This window comes from Diabrotica virgifera, chromosome 9 (genome assembly GCF_917563875.1).
Source record: "Diabrotica virgifera virgifera chromosome 9, PGI_DIABVI_V3a".
NCBI classification, from domain to species: domain Eukaryota; kingdom Metazoa; phylum Arthropoda; class Insecta; order Coleoptera; family Chrysomelidae; genus Diabrotica; species Diabrotica virgifera.
Genome location: NC_065451.1, coordinates 205,314,462 through 205,339,313, shown reverse-complemented (window position 1 = coordinate 205,339,313; position 24,852 = coordinate 205,314,462). Strand labels below are relative to the sequence as shown.

The 24,852-nt window shown below is 32.5% G+C and overlaps 2 protein-coding genes and 1 long non-coding RNA gene across 5 annotated transcripts in view; 2 read left to right on the top strand and 1 right to left on the bottom strand.

Annotated features, from left to right (window-relative positions):
• LOC114330480 (frequenin-1) overlaps positions 1 to 24,852 on the bottom strand; it is a 760,895-nt gene that overhangs the window by 109,755 nt on the left and 626,288 nt on the right. The gene's annotated exons all lie outside the window — the stretch shown is intronic.
• Positions 1 to 24,852, top strand: part of LOC114330479 (kelch-like protein 10) — a 68,251-nt gene that overhangs the window by 33,738 nt on the left and 9,661 nt on the right. For 2 of the 3 annotated variants that reach the window (XM_050662487.1, XM_050662486.1), the window contains exons 5-6: positions 2,488 to 2,646; positions 17,374 to 17,552. In XM_050662487.1, coding sequence (XP_050518444.1) covers positions 2,488 to 2,646; positions 17,374 to 17,552 — 338 coding nt within the window. The remainder of the gene's footprint in view (positions 1 to 2,487; positions 2,647 to 17,373; positions 17,553 to 24,852) is intronic. The other variant, XM_050662489.1, reaches the window with a different exon arrangement.
• Positions 5,968 to 6,647, top strand: LOC126892784 (uncharacterized). Its single transcript, XR_007701003.1, has 3 exons — positions 5,968 to 6,298; positions 6,357 to 6,528; positions 6,585 to 6,647. It is a non-coding gene; the product is annotated as an uncharacterized LOC126892784 (long non-coding RNA).

Below are 24,852 nucleotides of genomic sequence, written 5' to 3'. Positions count from 1 at the left end.
GCAAAATAACAACAAAAATAGCCAGATACATAAAAAAGAAAGGAATAACACCAGCTTTCAGAACTAAGAACAACTTAAGCAAACATATTAAAAACAATAAAAGCCGAAAGAGAAAGCAAATACAGAGAGGTGTGTACAAACTAACTTGTGGTGACTGTCCGAAAACTTACATCGGTCAAACTGGCAGAACTTTTGACAAACGGATAGCAGAACACAAAAGGGCTTTCAACAATAGAAAAACAGACACTTCTACATACGCACTTCACCTTCTAGATCATAATCATTCTTTCAATGAAGAGTTTCAAATTCTACATATTCAAAATAAAGGCCTTAAGCTATCACTTTTAGAATCAATGGAAATTAATAAATTGAAAAATACAGATATAATTCTGAATGACCAACTCGAGACAAACAGCTCCCCACTCCTCAACCTCTTCAGTTAAAGACTTAAAAAGGCAAACACATTGTTAAATATATCACTTGAGAAAGGCACTTTGCCGAAACAGCTGTAGTAATAACATAGTTGTAATAAATGTTGTTCTGAAGCTATTTTCTTGTGGCATTTTTATAATCAAGTATATTCAAATGGGAAATAAGCCACAATTTTAATAAATTGAAATATAATTAATAAATTGAAAAATACAGATATAATTCTGAATGACCAACTCGAGACAAACAGCTCCCCACTCCTCAACCTCTTCAGTTAAAGAACCTCAATGGGTTCTTCTTTATCTCCATTATTGGCTAATATATTTATGGAGGATTTCGAAACTAATATCATTTCTAAACAAAATTTAAAACCCACAGTATGGTGGAGATATGTAGATGATGTGTTTTCCATGTGGCCTCATAGATCGGAATTGTTGGATACGTTCCTGAATATTATAAACGATCAAGAAGAGACAATAAAGTTTACAATGGAAAAGGAATACAATAACACCCTACCTTTCCTCGATGTTTTGGTCTCAAAGAAGGATACTGGATATGAGACTCAAGTGTATAGAAAACCAACACACACCAACAGATATCTCAATTACAAATCAAATCATAACATCAACGTTAAAAAGGGAATCATTAAATCCTTATATGATAGAGCCAAAATTACTTGTTCTAACGAAAATTCATTTTTAGAAGAAAAACAATTGTTAACATCTGTTTTATTAAAAAATGATTATCCCATATCGTTTATAAATAAGGAATTGTCAAGATTGGATCGAATGGAACAGAACAACTTAGAATGGGATCCTACAACATTCACAAGAAATAATACGAGGAAAATATCAATACCATATGTAAAAGGACTATCCGAGAAACTTAAAACAATAGGAAATAAATTCAACATATCAACAACATTCAAAACAACAAACACTTTGAGATCTATTCTATCTAAAACTAAACCTAACAGTGAACAAGAAAGAACAAAGAATTGTATTTATAAAATACCTTGTGAATGCGAACAATTTTATATAGGTGAAACGTCAAGACCAATAGACGTTAGAGTAAATGAACATCAGTCTTATATAAAAAATAGAGAATTTGATAGATCTCAAATATGTCAACACGCATGGGATAATGAACATAGAGTTCAGTGGAGAGATTCAAGTATAGTCCTAAAAGAAGCAGATAGTAAAAAGAGAAAAATCAAAGAAGCGGCTCTAATTATGCTAAATGAAACCAATTGTGTCGCAAATTCCTCGGTAGAATGCAGTAGGATGTGGTTACCCATATTAAAGGAGGAAGTCAATAGAAAGAAAATACCACAATTAGTAAATCAGTAACATATCGAGTTAGTACATATTTAGTATTTTAGTATTATTTAAAATTTAAAATATCAAGTCAGAATTTGGTATTAGTTTTGAGAGTAAACTAAATGTAAACCCAAATACTTACGATGTCAGGATAGTATCACGAGGTTTTTCCTGGTTTTCCCTCGTGATTTACTATGGAATCTCTAACGCGAGAATTTCAGTGCCACCGTTGCATTTGGTTGTCTTTTTAAAGACAGATTACATGCTATGATTTTTTGTGGCGGATATTCTTGAGTTGGGATTGATTTCATGTAATCGAATGAACTATCTTTTAGTAAAGTCGTCCCAGGAACGCAACTCACCAATATTGGCAATATCATTTTAAAGTCGTCTACTTTAAAATGTATAATACGTGTCTGAATTGCCGATATAAATGAGTCAGATTAAATAAATTATTAGAAGAATTTTTTACTAAGCAACAACATTTTTATTTATTTAGTATTATTTTGTATTTTGACAACGACACCCGACTTGGGCGTCGAAACGTTAATAAAATCATTTTTAGGTAAAATTGTGGCTTATTTCCCATTTGAATATACTTGGTTGTAATAAATTTTGTGGAAGTATAGAAAAACAAACGTTTTTCAGTGTTTTATTGTGAGATAAAATGAACTTCCATCAAGTAACGGTCGAATCCATCAATTATATAAAAAAAATATTCTCTATTTTTATTTTTAAGGGTTGGAACCCTGCCTTTTGAAAGTATAAAATGTATATCAAACTGGAGTTTGATTCAAGAGAATCCCCAGTGTCAGGAGTATCTACAAGATGTCCTAGCAGTGTTAAATGGTCTCAATCAAGATGACCACATAGATTATATTAACAATTATCTTTTCAGGTAAAATGTTTTGTCACTGCTATGTTAGACTTTTGCTAACTCTCCTTGGAGCAATTTAATCTAGAAAATTAAGCATTTAATTAAAAATCGAAAAAATTCTTCTTATTTTGTCGTCTTCTAACGAACGTTGGCCATCAGTTCTTTAAACGATTCTCTATCTTTTGCAACGCGAAATATCTGTTCCACACTGAGGTTAGTCCAATCAAAACCAGAATTTTCAAAGATAGTTTTTTATTTTTTCGGCTGATTATGACGGCTTAGACACCATTGGAAAGCTTAACTCAAGCGCTATTGATTTGGTGTATTTGCGGTTCTCCTGTTTCTTCTTGAACCGAAGATATATACCTACCCCCAAAAAATATGCCGTTTTGTACCTACCAACTCCTATAGCTGGCTTATGGGTGGTCAAAAGTCACAAACTACACTGGTTCTGAATCGGCCCTGGCCCCCTCTTCAAACACAAAAAAAAAACAAATTCAGATCGGTTTAACTTTTCCACATACATACATACATACATACATACATAAATACATACTGTTATATTTCTATTTGATAGGAAAATTAAATTTTGATAATTATAAACAAAATTCAATTAAATATAAAATATTTTCAATTTTCTCAACCACGGGCATATAAATTTAAAACAACCTGTATACAACAAATTGTTATATGTAATTTTATGAAGTGATTAGAATAAGCGTACGAAACTCGGAACAATGTGCTTAGATAAACAAAGTGAATGACGCGTACCATTATCGTTCTTCTCGGAAGGTCGATCATTAGCCTATGCTAAATAAAACTCAGTGAAATAGATGATAGTTCATTATCGTTTTTCGCGGAAGGTTTCGATCATTAGCCTATGCTAAATAAGACTCATTTGAAAGAGAGAATAGGTCATTAAAATTTGTAAATAGTTAGAAAGTATTTTAGAATGGGAATTAAATATTTTCTTTTGAAATCCATTAAGCATATTTAGAAAGATTAAAAATTGGTTTTGAGGAATATTACGAATGAGAGTTGGTGGTGGAAGATTGATTTGTGAATCTGGAAGGGATATTTAGAAAGTAGGGGAATGGATGACAAAGTGAGAGCAGAATGTTTTGAGCTGTCGAGAAGTGAAGTCGAGTAGTAGACGGTAGTGTTCGAGGAGTGAGAAAGCCGGTGTAGTTCCGTGAGTGTGGAGTATCTATCGTGGAACGAGAAGTAGGCCAGGTCGAGAGTAAAAGAACCTCCTTGAGCCCAGAGTGTCCCGGTAGCTGATAGCAGTTTCGAAAAAGGTAGAACACAGCATCACGACAAAAGCAGGAACGAGAGCTATTCGAGCTAGTTTTTCAAAGGAGAACATCACTGGAAGCCAGGACGAGGTTTGATCGCAGCCAAGGATAGCAGGAAAGGGTTTTGTGTGAGGACATTTTCAGTTCACCAGGAAAAGGTCAGTCTCATTTGTTTGGACATGAATGTATGGGTTTTTCGTATTAAATTCCACATAAAAAATTGAATAACATAATCAATAATATCAGAAAAGCTTCATCAAACTTAAATAGAGTTGTTCCTAATAACTCCTAATAGTTAAATGTTAATAAAAACTTTCAATTGAAAACCAAAAGGAAATAAGATTCCCATTTGTAAATGTTATGTTTAAGAATAATAAGAAATAGCAAATATTAAGCATTGGTTGCCTTTTAAATAAAATAAAAAATATTTTGATTATAATTGTAACCCATATGTGTATTTTTTTTACTCTTTTCTTTTCTATCCCGATTAGGAACCATTAAGAAATATTTAGAAGCCACGGAAGTAAGTAATTAATTTATAATTCGCCCTGAGATTGAAAACATATTGATATGTGATCTGGTTAATTAATTGGATTAGTATTAATACATTGATTAAATTAAGTAACATATAAGAATATTATCTCATATCAATAATCAAGATCACATCAACTGTCGTCCAACGTGGAAAGCATTGTAAAGTATTTCTAGTGGCAAATTTGAAGGATAGAAAGAGTAAAGCCGGTATTTGAAAATTTATATGCCTGTGGTAAAAAGTGAGATACTTACATTTGATAACATAAAATTTTAGATCTCTTTAGGTACAAATTTTACATAACTGATTTAATATTTTATTTTTATGATATTTACATTTGATATATTTATTGACAATTTATAATATTTGGGTGAGAAAAAGTCGTCTTGGTAATATACTAGTAAAATTTCATATTTGGCGGGGACAGTACTTCTTAAAAACAAATGTCTGTGACAAGAAGCCAAAGCAAAGACAACAAAAAACAAAAAGAACATTCAGACCAAGAAGATATTTTAGACACGACAATCATGGCATCAGAACAGCAAGAATTATCAGGAATAGATAAACTATTACAACTGATGCAACTCCAGTCACAAAAAATGGATAAAATGCAAGAAAATCAGGAAGAAACATCAAAAAAAATGGATGAATCACAACAAAAAATGGAACAGAAAATGGATAAAGTGGAGAAAAAAATGGATGACAATCAACAGGAAACAAAACAAGCGATAGAAGAGAACAATAAGAAAATAGAGGAACGCATAGAAAAGTATGAAATGAAAATTAAAGATCACATGCAAAAACAAGAAATGAGAATGAAGGACCACATGAAAGAACAAGAAATGAAAATTCAAAATAAAATGAAGGAGTTAACGAATTGCCAAAAAAAAGAAATGGAAAGTTTGGAAAACAAGTTGCAAAACGCTATTCAAGCAGACATAGAAGAAGTGGAAAGAAAGATTGCGGAAATCAATACTCAACAGAATGTCGGAGAAAGAAGAGAAATGGTTATACATAGCACAGATGACGTGAAGATAAGGTTTGGCGGGGATGTAAGAAGATTACACCCAGTGCCGTTCATAAATAGCCTAAAAAAGAAAATACAGCACATCGGAAATTTCGAAACAGCAAAAGAAACTATCAGAAACCATCTCAAATATGAAGCAAGCCTATGGTTCGATAGTAAAGAAGAAGAATTCGGCAATTGGCAACAATTTGAACAAAAATTTTTGAATTATTTCTGGGGAAAAGTCCAACAATTGGAAATTAACAAGGAATTGCAAAATGGGAAATACAATGATAGGATGGGGGTATCAGAAAGGACATATGCTTTACAAATTTACAATAATGCAAAACATTTACAATATAATTACTCATCGGAACAATTAGTCGAACTGATTGCAAGACATTTCGAAGAAACGCTGGAAGACCATATCACATTGCAAAACTACAAAGACATAGATAGTCTATGCCAATTCTTACAAATAAGAGAATCACGTCTAACAGCCGGTTTCCGAAACGTTATTCAAATCTTCGATCATCTAATCGAGCTGTTAGATTTGATCAACTGTTAACCAGTGACCAGTTTCTCAAACGTCGATCATCTTAAAATTATATGATCGTAGAAAATCGATTATCTGACATACGATTTGGTATCGATACTGTCACAATCGGCTGTCATCCTTCAAAATTTCATTTTATAACCAAAAAATTTCAATCCATAGTAAATAACTACATAATTTATAAAATTAAAAAATATATTAAAAATGAGCAATACCAACGGAAATCCTCCACGCAAAAATTATACTGAGAGAGAGAAATGTTTGCTGTTGGAAATAATTGGAAAGTAAGTACGAAATTGTCTAACTTATAGAACAAATTTCTAATTGTATTTTTGTTTTCAGATACAAGCATATTATAATTGAAAACAAATAATGTACCAATGCTATGTCCAACAAACCAAAACAATGAAACCTTGGAAAAAATAGCGTTGAATTTCCCAGAACTCCCAAGCAGCTGAACACTGCATATATAAACTTAAAAAGGGTCACTCACCAAAAAGTAGCAGAGGAAAATGTAAGTGTATACAACTTTCGGTTGATTTAGAGCTATATAGATTAATTACATTGCAGATTCAAAAATATAATGAGCAGAAGGTTTTGGACCAGTTGAAGAGAGACCAAACTGCGGACAAAGTAGGTATACTTAAATTTAAAGCTCTTAACACCAGGTCAGTTGAATTACACTATTTCTGAGTGGAATATTTTTATAAAAATATAATCCAATGAAACTAATTTCATGATGGGAACTAACCTAGTGTTGAGACAATAGAAGTTTAGTATTTGAGGGTGTTAACGCCAAAGAGGTGTAAGTCATATTTGTGAAATGATGGAAGTCTTGCTTTATAACTTTGATAAATAGACATTTTTTCATCAGGAAAAGTGGTGTAAGTATTTACAGTAAAAACTTACACACCACTTTTTCTCTGAAGAGGTCTATGTATATAATATCAAGATTATAAAATAGGGGTTACATCATTTCAAGAATATGACTTACACCACTTTGATTTTAACCCATTCATTTCTTAATCAGTAATGAACTAATGAATTGTTTTCAGAAAGACATACTTGCAACAGGTGGTGGCACATTTAGGCCTCGTCTCACAGATGTAGGGGCACAAATGTTGAGTTTGATTGGCAATCAAATCCAACCTTTACCCAACAGTTGTGACAGTGCATCTGGTTTCTTCACATCTGGTGAGTCCTTATTTTATTAATTTATTTAAATAAAGGTAACTAATTTTAAATTTATTTATATATATATATAAAGCCTGATCAATATTTCCAATATTATCTGAACAATAACCTGTATATGGTCTTGATCTGTACAAAACTTCTGAATTAGAACATTTTCAGCACGTTATCCACAAATGTAGTAGAGTGACCATTAGTTTAACTATTTAAAACTATTATCTGATAATGCTAGGTTTATGTATTCTATGGATGTAGCAATAGAAAGAAGCCACCTTCTGTTAAAAAGGATGATTAGAAGAGGGAGTTATGGTATAGTCGGTCTAGTCGGTTTTCTAAAGATTAACTTAAGTTTATCCATTGTTTCCAAAGTATGTACATCCGGATGTAAGTTTTTGAATGAATCTAGAATGTTTTTGGCATCTGAAAGATTTCCATCTAAAATGGATATTGTATCCTACAGTTCTAAGCCAATTTAAGATTTTTTGAAAGGTATTATTGTTTAAAGTTTGATTGTTAAAGATATTATTTCTATGTTGATCAATAATAAATCTGATAACAAGGGATAAGCGGTTATCCATAGCCAGACCTTGTGCCTATCTATAGACATCATTAAACAAAAAAAAAAGATCTTTTGTAAACCAAATTTAAGCAAACTCAAAATATGAGAATTAATATCTATAAATATTATTAATATTAATTAATTATTATAATTATTTATTCCAATTCTAAATTAAGGTAGATTATTAACTTAGCTATTAAGATAGCTAAAGTAGATAAATAAAATAACTACCTACCTACCTAATTCGAGAAAGATTTTTTTTATAAAGAAAAAACTATCTGGTACATCTAAAACAATTGAATTTTTTTATTTTTATAGTTGCTCAAGATAGTCAAGTGGAAGTAGATTACCTACAATTGGAAGACACATAGCAGACATCCAATGTACCCTCTACTTCCACTGTGCTGCTCAGTACACCCACCAACTGCTGTCCTGCCCAAGAAGACAGCCAAGATGTCTCAGGCTCGTTCAAAAAATAAAAAAGTAAAAGATGTAGGGAGCGAAACCCTTAATGTATCTTTTACAAAAAAAATTGAAATAGCAAGACTAGAAAAAAAAGTAAGATAGTATTTTTCAACAAGAAAAAAAGAAATTTTAGAAGTAGAGCTTCAAATAAAAAAATTCGAACTCAATAAATTATTAGGTAATAGTGGTTAGGTATGTACCTAATAAAGTAATTTTAAATAAAAATTGTAATTTCTTTAAATAATAAAATTAATAAAAAATGTGTTTTTCAAAGTTTATTTACCCACCTGTTAGAATGAGTTATTACCTACTAGCTTCGTCCTCTGCTTCTTTGTCTTAATGCATTCCACAATTCTTCATCTGTTATGGTGTTGGGCCAATACATCTTCAGAATATTTTGTGGGAATCTATTTACAAAAACTCTTCCTTGCATTTCCTTCTGATATTGTTCATGTCTCACTCCCATATTCCCATATAGTAGTATTGATTTGATGATACTATTAAATGTGTTTTGGCTAATTTATGTTGAGATATGATATGAGAGGATTTCAAAGGCCTGTTGTATGTTGTTCTTTTTCCTATTCTATGTTTAATGTTTGCCTGGACTCCAACTTTTGCACTATTATACTATCAAAATAGCAGAATTCTTTAACCTGTTTTATTTCTTCTTGATTGATGTATAGTTTACCATGCTCACTTATTCCTATTCTCATCTCTACTATCTTATTAGTGATGATTTTAAGACCAACCTCATCTGCCTTTCCCTCCATCTTCCTTATCACATTCTTCATGTCATCTATTATATGTGATATCAAGCAGATATCATATTGCATATCCCAATGTTGGATTTAATTAGCAACCAAATCTAATCTTTATACAACAGTTGCAGATGGTGCATCTGCTTACTTGCCATGTAGTGAGTCCTTATTTTATTTAATTATTTAACAAAAGGTAAGTAGTAATTCTAAATTAAATATTTAAAATTAAACATTATTTTTTTATTTTCACACTAACACAATATGTTGAAGTAGAGCTAAACTAATGCTCCCCTGTAGCACCATCTACATGTGTGTGCAGCCCAACATACAGTGAGCATGTAAAGGTTGGAATAAATTCATTTTCTCGAGAATGGACGATTTTGGGAAAAAATCCCGAAACAGGTCAATTTTTATTTTTAAATTACAACTTTTTGGCATTATTATCATACTAGTGACGTCACCCATCGGCGTGATTACGTCATCGATGATTTTTTTTAAATTAGAATAGGGGTCGTGTGATGGCTCATTTGAAAGGTAATTGAATTTTCTAATCAGTAATATAAACATTAACATAATTACTTATACATTCTGCCCAAAAAAAAATTTTTTTTGATTAAATTTATTGACATAAAAAGAAGAATATATGTCATTTATTTAATTCAAAATACACTTTACTGCTCTTATAAAACAGAAAGAAATGTTTATTTGAAAAATATTCTTTGCTTTTCGCTTAAATTAAATGTTCAAAGTGTCAAGAGGCAGGTGGGTGGCTGCTTTAATATTGAATTTAACCAAAAAACAATATTTATTTGTCAAATAAACATTTTTTCCTGTATTCTGATAGCAGTAAAATGTGTTTTGAATTAAATAAATTACACACATTCTTCTTTTTATGTTAATAAATTTAATTAAAAATTTTTTTTGGACAGCCTCTATAAATAATTATGTTATTGTTTATACTACTGAATAGAGAATTGAATTACCTTTCAAATGAGCTATCACAAGGCCCCTATTCTCGTTTAAAAAAATCATGGATGACGTCATGACGCCCAGATGGGTGACGTCACTAGTATGACATATATGCCAAAAAGTCGTAATTTAAAAATAAAAATTGACCTGTTTCGGGATTTATTTCCAAAATTGCCCATTCATGAAAAAATAAATTTATTCCAACCTTTACGTGCTCACTGTATAATTACACTATATATTTAATTTTAAAAATTAAATTATAATTAAATAACTAATAATTTTAATTAAACACTAAAATACCCTTTATTTAATAACTATTTAACCTATATAATAACTAAAAAACTCTATTTAATAACTCTAAACAACTATTTATAAACATTAACAGCCCTTTAATCAACCAATAACCTCAAATTAGGTGACAGTTCCTTTTGGTCGCCGTGTGACATGCGAAATTGGCTAATCAGCGTTTCGGAAACTCAAAACACTTATGATCGGCTGTTAACTAACGATTAATCGTTTGTTAAATCATATGATCGACTGTTATTGAACTCCCGTTTAACTGGTGTTATTGAAACTCAAAATGCATTTGATCAACGATTAACCATCGATTACATAATTTTTGAGATGATCATCCTTTCGGAAACCGGCTGTAAGAGAAAGAAAATCAAGAAGGTCGCGAGAAGATTACAGGCCCCGAGAAACACAAGATTACAGAGATAGAAATCAAAATAGGAGGGACTATACAAGACGAGATTTTAATCCCAGAAGGGAAAACGAAAATAGAGACAACGGAAGAGGAAATTATGAACAAAGAAATAGGCAATGGAATGAGGACAGAAATCGAGAATACCAGAATAGAAACACCACACGCTCAAATCAAGAAAACAGAAATAATGGTAGACAAAATGAACAGGGATATCGAGAAAACCGAAACAGATCCGACAGACCAAGAGAAAATAGAAGAGAAGTAAATAATACCCAGACAGATGAATATGACGGAGAGAGACATTATGACGAAAATATAAACAACGATGAGCAACCGGCGTCTTTTCACGACGGCGCTCACTAAAAACCAAAAATCAAACAGGAATCTTTTGTCACCCCAAGGAGTTTATTAAATTGGCAGGAAACAACGAAAAGAAAAATGGAGTTAATTTAAAATTTGTGGATGGATTTATCAACGAGAAACCAATTAAAATTATGATAGACACTGGATCTGAAATAACATTGGTCAACAGAAAACTAATAGAAGAAGTTAACTTAACAAATTTAATTTATAAAATACCTAGGGTAAATTTAGTGGGCGCAAACAAACGGACATTGGCAACTATAAATGAAGGCATACGAGTAATGGTACGACTGGGCAAGAATATGTATGCACTACAATGTGTAATAATGCCAAACATGTCACATGACATGATAGTAGGAGTGGACGAATTGGCAGAAAAACATGTAGTGATAGATTTTAAAAATAATACGATGAAACTAACAGAAGAAAAAGAAAAAGAACAGGACAAGGAACATGAGAAACAAAATACGGACGAATCAGGTAAAGAACAAACAGTGGAAATGAATTTGGCAGCGAAGCAAGGACAAAGAAAAAAAAGGAGAAAAGGTCAGAAAAAGATAAAAGAAAATGAAACCTGTGGCTCCTCAAAAGAAGAGTTGAGCCCAGAAGAAGAAAATTTGAGAGTATCAGAAACAAAGGAAACCTGGGATTCCTCAAAAGAAGAGACGGGCTCAGGAGAAGAAGAAATAAAGCTAAAAAATGAAAGTGAAAAGAATATGATTGAAACAGTGGTATTTGAAGAGGAGGGATATGCAAACGAGGATGCAGAATGCACGGTAAACATGTGTGAAGAATCTGAGAAAAAAGACAGAAAATTGATATGTGGAGAAGGGAAAGAAAAAGAATTGCGGATGATGTTAAGAAACTACGAAAATTTGATCAATGAGGAAAACAGAGTGGCTAAAAAGTACGAACATTCATTTGAGGTGAAAAACTTGGGAAATTTTCGATCAAAGACTTACCCGATTCCATACAAGTATCGACAAGAGGTGAAAGAAGAAATAAATAAAATGTTGGAAGATCAAATCATCGAAAGATGTGATTCACCGTATGTTAACCCGATTGTGATAGTAAAGAAAAGCAGTGGAGAATTGAGATTATGTTTAGATGCCAGGAATATCAACCAGCACACTGTATCACAATATGAGTCACCTCTAAACATCGAGGCCATTTTTGGAAGAATCACGGGGTCACACATATTTTCGAAAATTGACTTAAAACACAGTTTTTGGTTGATACCGTTAGCTGAAAAGTGTAGAAACTACACCGCTTTTTCTATTGATGGTATTGTCTACCGGTTTAAGGTAGTGCCGTTTGGATTGCAAAGTGCTTGTGCTGCACTCGTCCGAGCTCTACATACCATTTTGAATCGCCACGAAGATTTCATAGTTCATTATATCGATGATTTATTAATTTTTTCACAAGATACTCAGAGTCATCTGAAACACATAGAAATAATTCTGGAAGAATTGGACACAGCGGGATTGAAATTAAACATTGAAAAATGTCAATTTTTTCAAAAAGAAGTCATTTATTTGGGTTTTCAATTGGACACCAAAACAGTAAGATTAGCCGAAGACAGAGTCAAGCTCATAGATGAATACCCAAGACCAACGAATTTGAAAACATTGAGAGGTTTTCTTGGCACGATTAATTATTTTAAAAAACTGATTCCCGATTTGAGCCAAAAGGAAATCCCTCTGATAAAGTTGCTTAAAAAAGGAATAAAATGGAATTGGAAAGAAGAACAGGAGGAAGCTTTCAAAACATTAAAACGAGAATTCGCAAAAGGAACGAAAATATACCACCCCATTTACAATTTACCTTTTATACTCCGAACTGATGCGCCCATACAAAAATTTGCAGGAGTTTTGTCTCAAATACAAAACGACCAAGAAGTGCCGATATGTTTTATATCTCGAGTGACTAAAACACATGAGAGAAAATATAGTGTTACAGAATTGGAGTTTGCCAGTGTACTATATTGCGTAAACAAATTGAGGTTTTACTTATTGGGAGCAAAATTCACAATCGAAACAGACCATGCAGCTTTAGTACATATCATGAAGAATAGATTAGTAAATAATAGAATACATAGAGGCATTCTATTATTACAGGAGTATGATTTTGAGTTCCGGTATATAAAAGGAAAAGACAACATAATAGCCGACGCTCTAACACGGGATGAGGATACGGGAAAAAAGGAAACAATTACTCTACAGGTGGGACTAAATAGATTAATACAAGAAGAAGGGATATATTCGTTAAATGAGATAAGGACAAACCAAGAAGACCTAGAGGAAAGAGAGAAAAGAAGAGCGGAAGTAGAAAATGACATATATTTTAAGAGAATAGACGGAAAGGAACTATATTTAGTGACACAGACATTGGCCGAAAAGATAATAAAGAAATTACATGAGGACAATGGGCATATCGGTAGCAGAAAAGTTTGGCTCGTTTTTAGGGAAAATTACATCAGCCGACAGGATTACCGCATTGCAAAGGAAATTACCCAGAAGTGCGATGTATGTCAAAAATATAAGAGTCGGAATTTCAAAAACGAAAATGTTGCCAAAAATATTGAAGCCCGAAACAAACTAGACATTGTAGCAATAGATATGTTAAGCGATCTAATTATGACCACTAAAAGGAACAAACATATTCTGGTAATGGTGGATGTGTTTTCAAAATACGTAAAATTATATAGTTGCCGCACCACAAAGGGGGAGGAAATATTAAGAAAAATCGACAATTTTATAGCCATAGTAGGAACACCAAAAAAGATCCTACTGGACAATGCAACGTATTTCCGAAATGATCGTTTCAAGGGACAACTTCGAGAACGAGGAATAGAGACAAATTTTGTCAGCATCAGGCATCCACAGAGTAATCCTTCGGAACGATTCATACAGGAAGTGACGAAATTTCTTCGCATTGCAACAGATGGTCAACATCGCCACTGGGACAGGAAAATGGCGGAAATAGAAAGGTATCTAAATACAATTCCGAGCACAGTAACAAAAGAGACCCCAGAATACATCATGAAGGGTGTACTGCCGATAAGGCCATGGGAAGACCAAGAGCCAAAAGAATATCAACAGGTGATTGAAACCGTACAGAGAAGATTACGGCGAAGCAACGAAAAATATATCCAAAGACAGGAACAAAATAGAAAAAGAAGACCAGTGACTTTCCAAAAGGGTGAAAAAGTACTCGTGAGGGCATTACGAGTATCAAATCTTCCTGGGGGCATTTGCGCAAAGTTGATGCCTGTTTTCGAAGGCCCTTACATCGTGAATAATGAAAATGGGATAAATAGTTATGAGTTGAGGCACAGGAACTCGGAAAAGATCCGAGGAATTTATAATATTCACGATGTATACAAATATCACGAATAAAAGACAGAATTACATGAAGTAGATAGTAAGTTAGGATATAAGACGTAGATTAAAGTAAGGAAATATACAGGGAGTTGGTTTTGCCTCGAGAAAATTTATTTAAAAATGCAGATAAATTTTATCGAATACAAGGCGGGGATTTGTTATATTTCTATTTGATAGGAAAATTAAATTTTGATAATTATAAACAAAATTCAATTAAATATAAAATATTTTCAATTTTCTCAACCACGGGCATATAAATTTAAAACAACCTGTATACAACAAATTGTTATATGTAATTTTATGAAGTGATTAGAATAAGCGTACGAAACTCGGAACAATGTGCTTAGATAAACAAAGTGAATGACGCGTACCATTATCGTTCTTCTCGGAAGGTCGATCATTAGCCTATGCTAAATAAAACTCAGTGAAATAGATGATAGTTCATTATCGTTTTTCGCGGAAGGTTTCGATCATTAGCCTATGCTAAATAAGACTCATTTGAAAGAGAGAATAGGTCATTAAAATTTATAAATAGTTAGAAAGTATTTTAGAATGGGAATTAAATATTTTCTTTTGAAATCCATTAAGCATATTTAGAAAGATTAAAAATTGGTTTTGACGAATATTACGAATGAGAGTTGGTGGTGGAAGATTGATTTGTGAATCTGGAAGGGATATTTAGAAAGTAGGGGAATGGATGACAAAGTGAGAGCAGAATGTTTTGAGCTGTCGAGAAGTGAAGTCGAGTAGTAGACGGTAGTGTTCGAGGAGTGAGAAAGCCGGTGTAGTTCCGTGAGTGTGGAGTATCTATCGTGGAACGAGAAGTAGGCCAGGTCGAGAGTAAAAGAACCTCCTTGAGCCCAGAGTGTCCCGGTAGCTGATAGCAGTTTCGAAAAAGGTAGAACACAGCATCACGACAAAAGCAGGAACGAGAGCTATTCGAGCTAGTCTTTCAAAGGAGAACATCACTGGAAGCCAGGACGAGGTTTGATCGCAGCCAAGGATAGCAGGAAAGGGTTTTGTGTGAGGACATTTTCAGTTCACCAGGAAAAGGTCAGTCTCATTTGTTTGGACATGAATGTATGGGTTTTTCGTATTAAATTCCACATAAAAAATTGAATAACATAATCAATAATATCAGAAAAGCTTCATCAAACTTAAATAGAGTTGTTCCTAATAACTCCTAATAGTTAAATGTTAATAAAAACTTTCAATTGAAAACCAAAAGGAAATAAGATTCCCATTTGTAAATGTTATGTTTAAGAATAATAAGAAATAGCAAATATTAAGCATTGGTTGCCTTTTAAATAAAATAAAAAATATTTTGATTATAATTGTAACCCATATGTGTATTTTTTTTTACTCTTTTCTTTTCTATCCCGATTAGGAACCATTAAGAAATATTTAGAAGCCACGGAAGTAAGTAATTAATTTATAATTCGCCCTGAGATTGAAAACATATTGATATGTGATCTGGTTAATTAATTGGATTAGTATTAATACATTGATTAAATTAAGTAACATATAAGAATATTATCTCATATCAATAATCAAGATCACATCAATACATACATACATACATATCCACAAACATTTTCCCTTTTTTAAATAGAAATTGAGCTATATTTCTGAGCTCGGTAACTTTTAAATGGTATAACCGATTTTCAAAATTAGACATGTGTTGGAAAGGTAATGATCAGTACTATCACAAGCCGCAAAGGTCGGACTTAAATTTTCGAAATTTCTGGGAGTTTTGGGGACGAGAACGAAAAACAGACCCTAAATAGGAAGGGCAGTAAAATCCACACCCTTAGACCAAAATGGATGGTTGACATATGGATGGGTGACTCTTTTCCTGAACTTTAAGGTGGGATTTAACCCAATTTTTAATTCAGTCAGATTTAGAAAATCGAAAATTTCGTGTATATATAGTGTCGCGTGTAGGGGGGTTGTGCGCCACTGGCGAGAACTGCCGTTCTCTTGGAATATTGTAAAAGTCTTATCACTAGGGAGCGGATTTTATGCTAAATGCATATTGCATGCATATTTCGCATATTTGAGAATTTTAGTAAATTTTGCATATTTTTAAAGAAACATGCATATTTTGTGCCTATTTAAAAACAAGTCCAAAAAAATTTTAATTTTTTAATTCGACACAAAATATTTCCCCGCACAGGTATCTATTAATTCGAGAACTACCTGAAAAAAGACGGCTCATGCACTGCCTTTCATTTTTTCTTACAAAATACCCCATCTTTACACAAAGTACTTATAGTGCTTATAGTACGCCGTTATAAAATGATTGTAGGATGTTAAAGTGATGAAGGATGGTTTACCCCACGTTTACCAGGAAATCCGAATTTTATTTATTTTATATTTTATTATATTTAGCAGGTACCTATAAATCTGGTGATTCTTTTAAATCCTCTATTGTTAAGAGAATTTACACCTTTAACCATCGTTTTACGATTTTCTAACTGAAATTAACAAGTTATTTTAAATACGCCCCAATTACTTCTACTGATGTTGAAAGGAGTTTTTCAAGTTATAAAAATATTTTATCTGATCAAAGAATATGTTTCCTCGTAAAGAATTTGGAAAAACACATTGTAAAGTGAATTATTATCGAAGATAGATATATTTATAGTGATATTGTTGTTTTATTTTAAATAGGTAACTATTGGTAGCAGTTTTTGTAAAAACTGTATAAATTGCATATATAAAAAATAATTTTATTTGAAAGATAATAACTAAGATTGCCGCCCCCCCCTATAAAAGAACCCCCTAGAATAGAATAGAACAGAAAATTTGTGGTTTCTCGAAATGCGCATTTTTTGAACTTTTGTGCATATTTTGCGCATATTTCGTAGTTTTTTACCGCATATATATGCGCATATTTCATCAAAATTAATCGCATATAAATCCGCTCCCTACTTATCACTTATATCTAAATTCTACTTTTTAGGCCTAGAGTTCCACACGAGGTGATATTTGCAATAGGTGGATGGTGTGAAGGTAGTCCTACAAATTTTGTAGAAACTTATGACTGTAAGGCAGACAAATGGCTTTTCTGTTGCGATACTGATACCTCACCAAGGGCTTACCACGGACTTTGCACGCTGAATGGTCTTATTTATATGATTGGTAAGAATAAAAAAATTTAATTTACTATTTTGTTAAGAAGCATGGAAGGTGGAGTATCCCATGATGCTTCGCCTTATAGGATTATTTCATTGCTCTACTAAATCTTGTGGTCACGTTCGTTGGAGTCTTCTGATTGCTGGTTCATTCTGGTAGAGATTTTCAATAAATTCGTTATCGTGGTTTCTTGTTCGGCTTTCATGGTTGGTCGCTGATAGCTGTATTTCATCTCTTACAAAGGTAATATTCAGATCATTGTGAATCGAAGATTGTTAACATACCTCGGTGCGCCTGTAATTGATCTAAGAACGTTCGACTGAAATCGCTGTATGGTTGTGATGTGTTTTCATTTATAGCATCCCAGAGATGGATACAATATGGCTTTCAATATGGCTTTGTATAGGAGTAATTTGTTATTCAATGCTAATTTGAATGTCCTACCAAGGAGTCAGTATATTTGTCTGAACTTGAAATCCAACTGCTTGCGTTTCCTTTGGATGTGTTTATTCCATGTCAATAGGAAGAACTATTCATGGCTCCGAAACATTCGTCAATAGACTGGTTTATCAGCAGATGAATTATTACATGCGCGCGAGATCTAGAAAGATTTCGACAAATTGTCATGGAAGCTACGCACGCCTAAAATTTGGGCACGGTACTTAAAGAAGAATTAGTTAAAGTCCGAATTCATAACCTTACCAAAAAACAACGTCCGAACAACTGTAGCGATTATAGAATGATAAGCCTTATGAGCCACAGTTTGAAAATCTTTCTACGTATCATCCACAGTAGAATCAGAGATAAATGTGAAGACACAAAATGTGTAACACAATTTGGCTTCAGAAATAGACTGGGAACCCGGGACGCACTGTTTGCACTAAATGTATTATTGTAGAAATGCCGAGATCAAAGGAAAGACGTCGTTGCTGTATTTATTGACTATGAGAAGGCCTTTGATCGAGTTCAACATCACAAATGAATTACAATATTAATGGATAAAGGAGTCGATAGTCAAGATGTACGAATCATAGAAAAATTATACTGGCGTCAAACAGTGACAGCTTGCATAAATGGAAAATCAACAGAAATATTCAAAATACAAAGAGGTGTCAGAAAGGGTTGTATACAGTCTCTACTGTTATTTAATTTATATTTAGATAGAATATTTAAGGAAGCGCTGCTTAATTTGGAATGGGGTGTGAAAGTTAATGGAATTCTGATAAATACAATCAGATATGCAGATGATACAGTTATGTTAAGTGATGATATGAATGGATTACAGCACCTTTTAAATGCCGTTGACGCAGTGGGAAGAGAGTTTGGCCTAAATATAAACTGTTCAAAAACAAAATACATGGAATTTAGCCGTTTGGCCTATCAAGAATCACGGTTATATGTTGATGGTAATATAATTCAAAGAGTACCCAGTTTTAAATATCTTGGTTGCCATGTTACTGAACAACTAGATCCAGATCAAGAAATAAAATGTAGAATCGAGATAGCCCGCACGACATTTTTAAAAATGAGGACATTCTTCTGTAATGATAACTTGCAACTTCAACTTCGAAAGCGCATGATTAAATGTTACATTTGGTCAGTCCTCTTGTATGGTGTCGAAGCATGGACATTAAAAATATCCATCATTAATCGTTTGGAAGCCTTTGAAATGTGACTGAACAGACGTATACTGAAAATACCATGGACGGCAATGCTGACAAATGTGGCAGTCCTTAAGAGAGCAAATGCTGCCCGCGAGCTGCTTGATAACATCCAATATAGAAAGATGGCCTATTTTGGACACGTAGTAAGGCGAGACCGGTATAATATTCTTTAACTGATTATGATGGGTAAAATCGAAGGACGCAGAGGAATTGGTAGAAAGCAGGCCACTTGGTTGAAGAATATCCGGGAGTGGACAGGAATAAAGAAAGCAGAACACCTATTTAGAATAGCTCGAGACAGAGACAGTTTCGCTAATGTTAAACGCCAACGTCAAGGGGACTTGATAGGGCACGTCAAGAAGAAGACTTAAAGAAGAAGATTCCATGTTAGCCTTTGATCTATATGCAATCCAAGATATTTCATTTCTGTGCTGACAGGGATGTGTGTATTGTTAAGTGTGAATGGATGACATATTTTCCGGCGGGTGGTAAATGTTACTTGTACTGCCTTTTTTCATTGATTTTAATTCTCCATTGATTGTACCATTCTGCGAGTAGGTTTAGGTAGGTTTGTGCATGAAAAGATGCATCTACTCTTACTATAGTCTGTTTTTAAACCAGGAGTAATTCAATTACGCCGTAAAGCTTGTTTGTAATTGGTCCAACCTCAGTCAAGTTTACTCCACTGTTATCAAATTTTGACACTAATAAAATTTTGATACTTTTGGCATTTCATAGGTTAATTAAGTTATATCAGCGATTTTTTGTATTTTTTGAGTTATCCCTTTAATTTTTAGATTTTTAGTCTGCTTTTATATAAAAAACAGTTGTTTTTAGAACTCTTTAGTGCCGTATTAGTATAATATAATATTTATGCATTACCGTCAAAGGCCGATATGATCAACCAAAAAAGAATATGTATTTGGTGATATTTCTAGTGACTTTCTTGGGTGTGAATCTGTCTTTTTAGCTTACCCCTCTTGGTTTAAAAACAAAGCTTAGTTGATAATACGAATACGTTATCTGCAAAGGATGCAATTATAGTATTTTATGTTTCTAGTCAATCGGCTGTGAATATCAGGAAAAGTAGTGGACCTAAAACGTTACCTTGTGGTTCCCCCGATTCGATGATGGTACAAATGGTGAATTCAGCGCTACCATGTCTAATTTGTCTAACGGAGAATTCTATTGGATATCTTGAATGGGTTGCATGTGTTCATTTTAAATGAAGTAAAAGTCAGACTTTTAAATGAAGTTCATTTTAAATGAAGTAAAAGTCAGACTTACTCTCAATCTTTATTATAACTTCCGACGACCGGTTTCGCTCTTTAAAATTTGTAGAGCATCTTCAGGTCAAAGGTAACAAGTTACAAAATGCTACAAATAAAAACCAGAATTAGCACATTGTCTGGTTGTAAAAGATGCTAAAGATCCATATGATCAAGCCAATGTTGAATAACTTACATAAAAGTAGCGAAATAGCATACCAATGCACATGCAAGCATTCATGGGGGTGGTGGTACAAAACTTCCCTCAAACGCAACAACATGAGCAGAAGTATGCTATATATAATCATGCAATCATAACGTGTCGTACTTACATTCGGATACAAGGTGCTATCAACTCAATTTTCATTATCATGATGTTTCTTTTAAAGTTATGTTAACGGGATATGGTGGAATAGACGGACGATGCAGCAAAGGTAAACAAATCTATGGGACTTAGGAGTTCTTGAGGGTGATGAGATAGTTGGTGTAAGTTAACCAGCAAATCTATGTCTGTTATTATGTTTGTGTAAATCAAATTAGTGAATGACTTATTTACAATTTTACAATTTTAATGTGTGTTGATTTTAAAGATTTTATTTTAATTTTATCTATATTTATATATATTAAAGAATTCTATTTATTATTAATGTAAGATTGACAACGTTTGGTTCGTAAATGTATTGAGTAATTATTGTGTATGTTAGAACTTGATTGTGCAGTTGCAAACTGATTATTTTAAGGTCAAAACCAGATCTGTGACGTGTACTGCTCGTGTGGGACTATTGTTCTAATAAGAGTAGGGTGATCGAAAGCTTTTTAATTGTAGTTAAAATGCCATATCGGCAGTCATATAATAAATAGCAATACAAAGTAAAAAGGTGGATTTAAATTAAAAATTAAAACAGCAATGTAGGTAAACAAAACATTACAAATTTAAGGGTGGAGAATTGGAATAGAAATTAAATAGAAATGTAAATGTATTGGGAAGTAATTGTTTGTGAATAGCAACTATGTTTTAAGTGATATAAGCTATGGATAGATATTAATAAACTATTGAACCAGATAATGGAAATTGGTAGTAAATTATATTTTCTTGGTATACCTACATTGTGTTATAAAATTATAAAATTTTTTTTATAAATTTTTTTTTTTTATAAATTTTTTTTTTTTTTATAACACAATGTAGGTATACCAAGAAAATATAATTTACTACCAATTTCCATTATCTGGTTCAATAGTTTATTAATATCTATCCATAGCTTATATCACTTAAAACATAGTTGCTATTCACAAACAATTACTTCCTAATACATTTACATTTCTATTTAATTTCTATTCCAATTCTCCACCCTTAAATTTGTAATGTTTTGTTTACCTACATTGCTGTTTTAATTTTTAATTTAAATCCACCTTTTTACTTTGTATTGCTATTTATTATATGACTGCCGATATGGCATTTTAACTACAATTAAAAAGCTTTCGATCACCCTACTCTTATTAGAACAATAGTCCCACACGAGCAGTACACGTCACAGATCTGGTTTTGACCTTAAAATAATCAGTTTGCAACTGCACAATCAAGTTCTAACATACACAATAATTACTCAATACATTTACGATCCAAACGTTGTCAATCTTACATTAATAATAAATAGAATTCTTTAATATATATATAAATATAGATAAAATTAAAATAAAATAAAAATAAAATCTTTAAAATCAACACACATTAAAATTGTAAAATTGTAAATAAGTCATTCACTAATTTGATTTACACAAACATAATAACAGACATATATTTGCTGGTTAACTTACACCAACTATCTCATCACCCTCAAGAACTCCTAAGTCCCATAGATTTGTTTACCTTTGCTGCATCGTCCGTCTATTCCACCATATCCCGCTCACATAACTTTAAAAGAAACATCATGATAATGAAAATTGAGTTGATAGCACCTTGTATCCGAATGTAAGTACGACACGTTATGATTGCATGATTATATATAGCATACTTCTGCTCATGTTGTTGCGTTTGAGGGAAGTTTTGTACCACCACCCCCATGAATGCTTGCATGTGCATTGGTATGCTATTTCGCTACTTTTATGTATGTTATTCAACATTGGCTTGATCATATGGATCTTTAGCATCTTTTACAACCAGACAATGTGCTAATTCTGGTTTTTATTTGTAGCATTTTGTAACTTGTTACCTTTGACCTGAAGATGCTCTACAAATTTTAAAGAGCGAAACCGGTCGTCGGAAGTTATAATAAAGATTGAGAGTAAGTCTGACTTTTACTTCATTTCTTCTATTGGATATGTATGATCTGAGTATGGGGTAGTAGTTACTCGATAGAGTATTTTTTAATTCAAAGAGCAGTCCAGGGTGTCACTATGTAAAGCCTGGGAGATGGTGAGAAATGCGGGCAATATTTCTTTTCTTAGAGGTTTTTTGCAATTTCATTACCTATCTGGGGTGCAAAATTAACCGGACACCTTAAAAATGGGTCATTTTTGATATCTCTAATTTCCTAAACCTCTTGTCAGATTTAGGTGATTTTTAAATATGTTATAGCCTTATTCTTTATCAATATCGCTGTAATAATATTGTGGCTAAACAGGTAAATTTTCATTGCATACCGGGTGTACCAATGAAACTGTGTTTTTTCTTAAATTTCGCATCACCCTGTGGAATATTTTAGCATTTATAAAATACTCAAATTAAAACCCAACTATAGCCTTATGTTTTCTCAACATTCTGTTTTTTTATTCATTCGCTTAACTAGGACCACAAAAAAGTTAGAAAACTTAACAACTAGCCATGTTCTTTATCAATACTGGGTGTTTCTAAATAAGTGGGACAAACTTTAAGGGGTAATTCTACATGAAAAAATAATGACAGTTTGCTTTATAAACCTATGTTCGCAAATGCTTCATTTCTGAGCTAGAGGGTGTTGAAATTTTTCTTACAAACCGACGATTTATTTATTGCTTAGAAACCAATTGAGATATGCAAATGAAATTTGGTGGATGTTAAAACGTAGTTATTGTAGATTTTTTGACATACAAGTAAGAATTTAATATTTACCATTGGCGCGCATTTGCAGACATATCGTTGATAAAGCAAACTGAAATTATTTTTTCACGCAGAATTACCCCTTAAAGTTTGCCAATTATTATTTAAAAACACGCTGTATTGATGAAAAACATGGCTAGTTGTTAAAGTACCTAATTTTTTATTATCCAACATAAGCGAATGAATCAAAAAACATGTTGAGAAAACATGAGGCTATAGTTGGACTTTAATTTCAGGATTTATGCGCACTTTGAGAAAAAAACACAGTTTGATTGATACACCCAGTATACAACAAAAATTTAACTGTTGAGCAACAATACTATTACAGCGATATTGCTAAAGAATAAGTCTATAATACATTAAAAATCACTTAAATCGGACAACAGGTTTAGGAAATTCGAGATATCAAAATGACCCATTTTTAAGGTGTCCGGTTAATTTTGCACCCCATTGTAGGAACTTGTTGTGTTATCGAGCGCTTCTCACAAATAGTCCATTCTTTCGACGGTTTTTGCTCTAAATTTTAAAGAACCGCTTGTATTGACATGAAATTTGGCATACATATAGCTTACATGTCAAAGAAAAAAGTGATATTGTGCCGATGTGTGCTTTTGCTCTGGGGTGACTTTCACCCTTCTTGGTGGTGAAAAAATATATGTCCAAAAAAGTCCGGAAATGGGTAAACTGACTAATTTTAAGTAACTTTTGTTCTATAGAGCTTTTTCGCCAAGTCAACACTTTTCGAGTTATTTGCAAGTGAATATATTCATTTTTCAACAAAATAACCACATTTTTAGAAGGTTTTTCGCAAATAACTCAAAAATTAAGTATTTTGTCGAAAAAAACGTTTTTAGCAAAAATATAGCCTATAAAAAAGTAAAAAAATGGTGTACGCGTTAGGTCTCTGGATCTCGTAGAACCAGAGTTATAGCCAATGAAAAATAGATTCATATTCACCAAATTTCAAATAGAATATTTCGACGTGAAATATCCAAAAAATTAAGCATTTTTTTGAGGAAAACCTATTATAACTTTTTTAAAGTGTTTAAAAAAGCTTTATTTCTGTTTTTACAAAAAGTTTCTAGCATTAAATTTAAGCAAGTTACGCTCAAAATAAAGTTGGTCCCTTTTGTTTTTGCAAAAAAAATCGGGAAGACCACCCCCTAATTAGCAACTTAAATTAAATTAATCGTTACCGCTCCACAAATTATTTTACTTATGTAGTGTTTATATGATCTGTAAGTTTCATCGATTCAAAGTGCTTATTTTTGAAAAAATTGGTTTCAAAGTAAAATTTT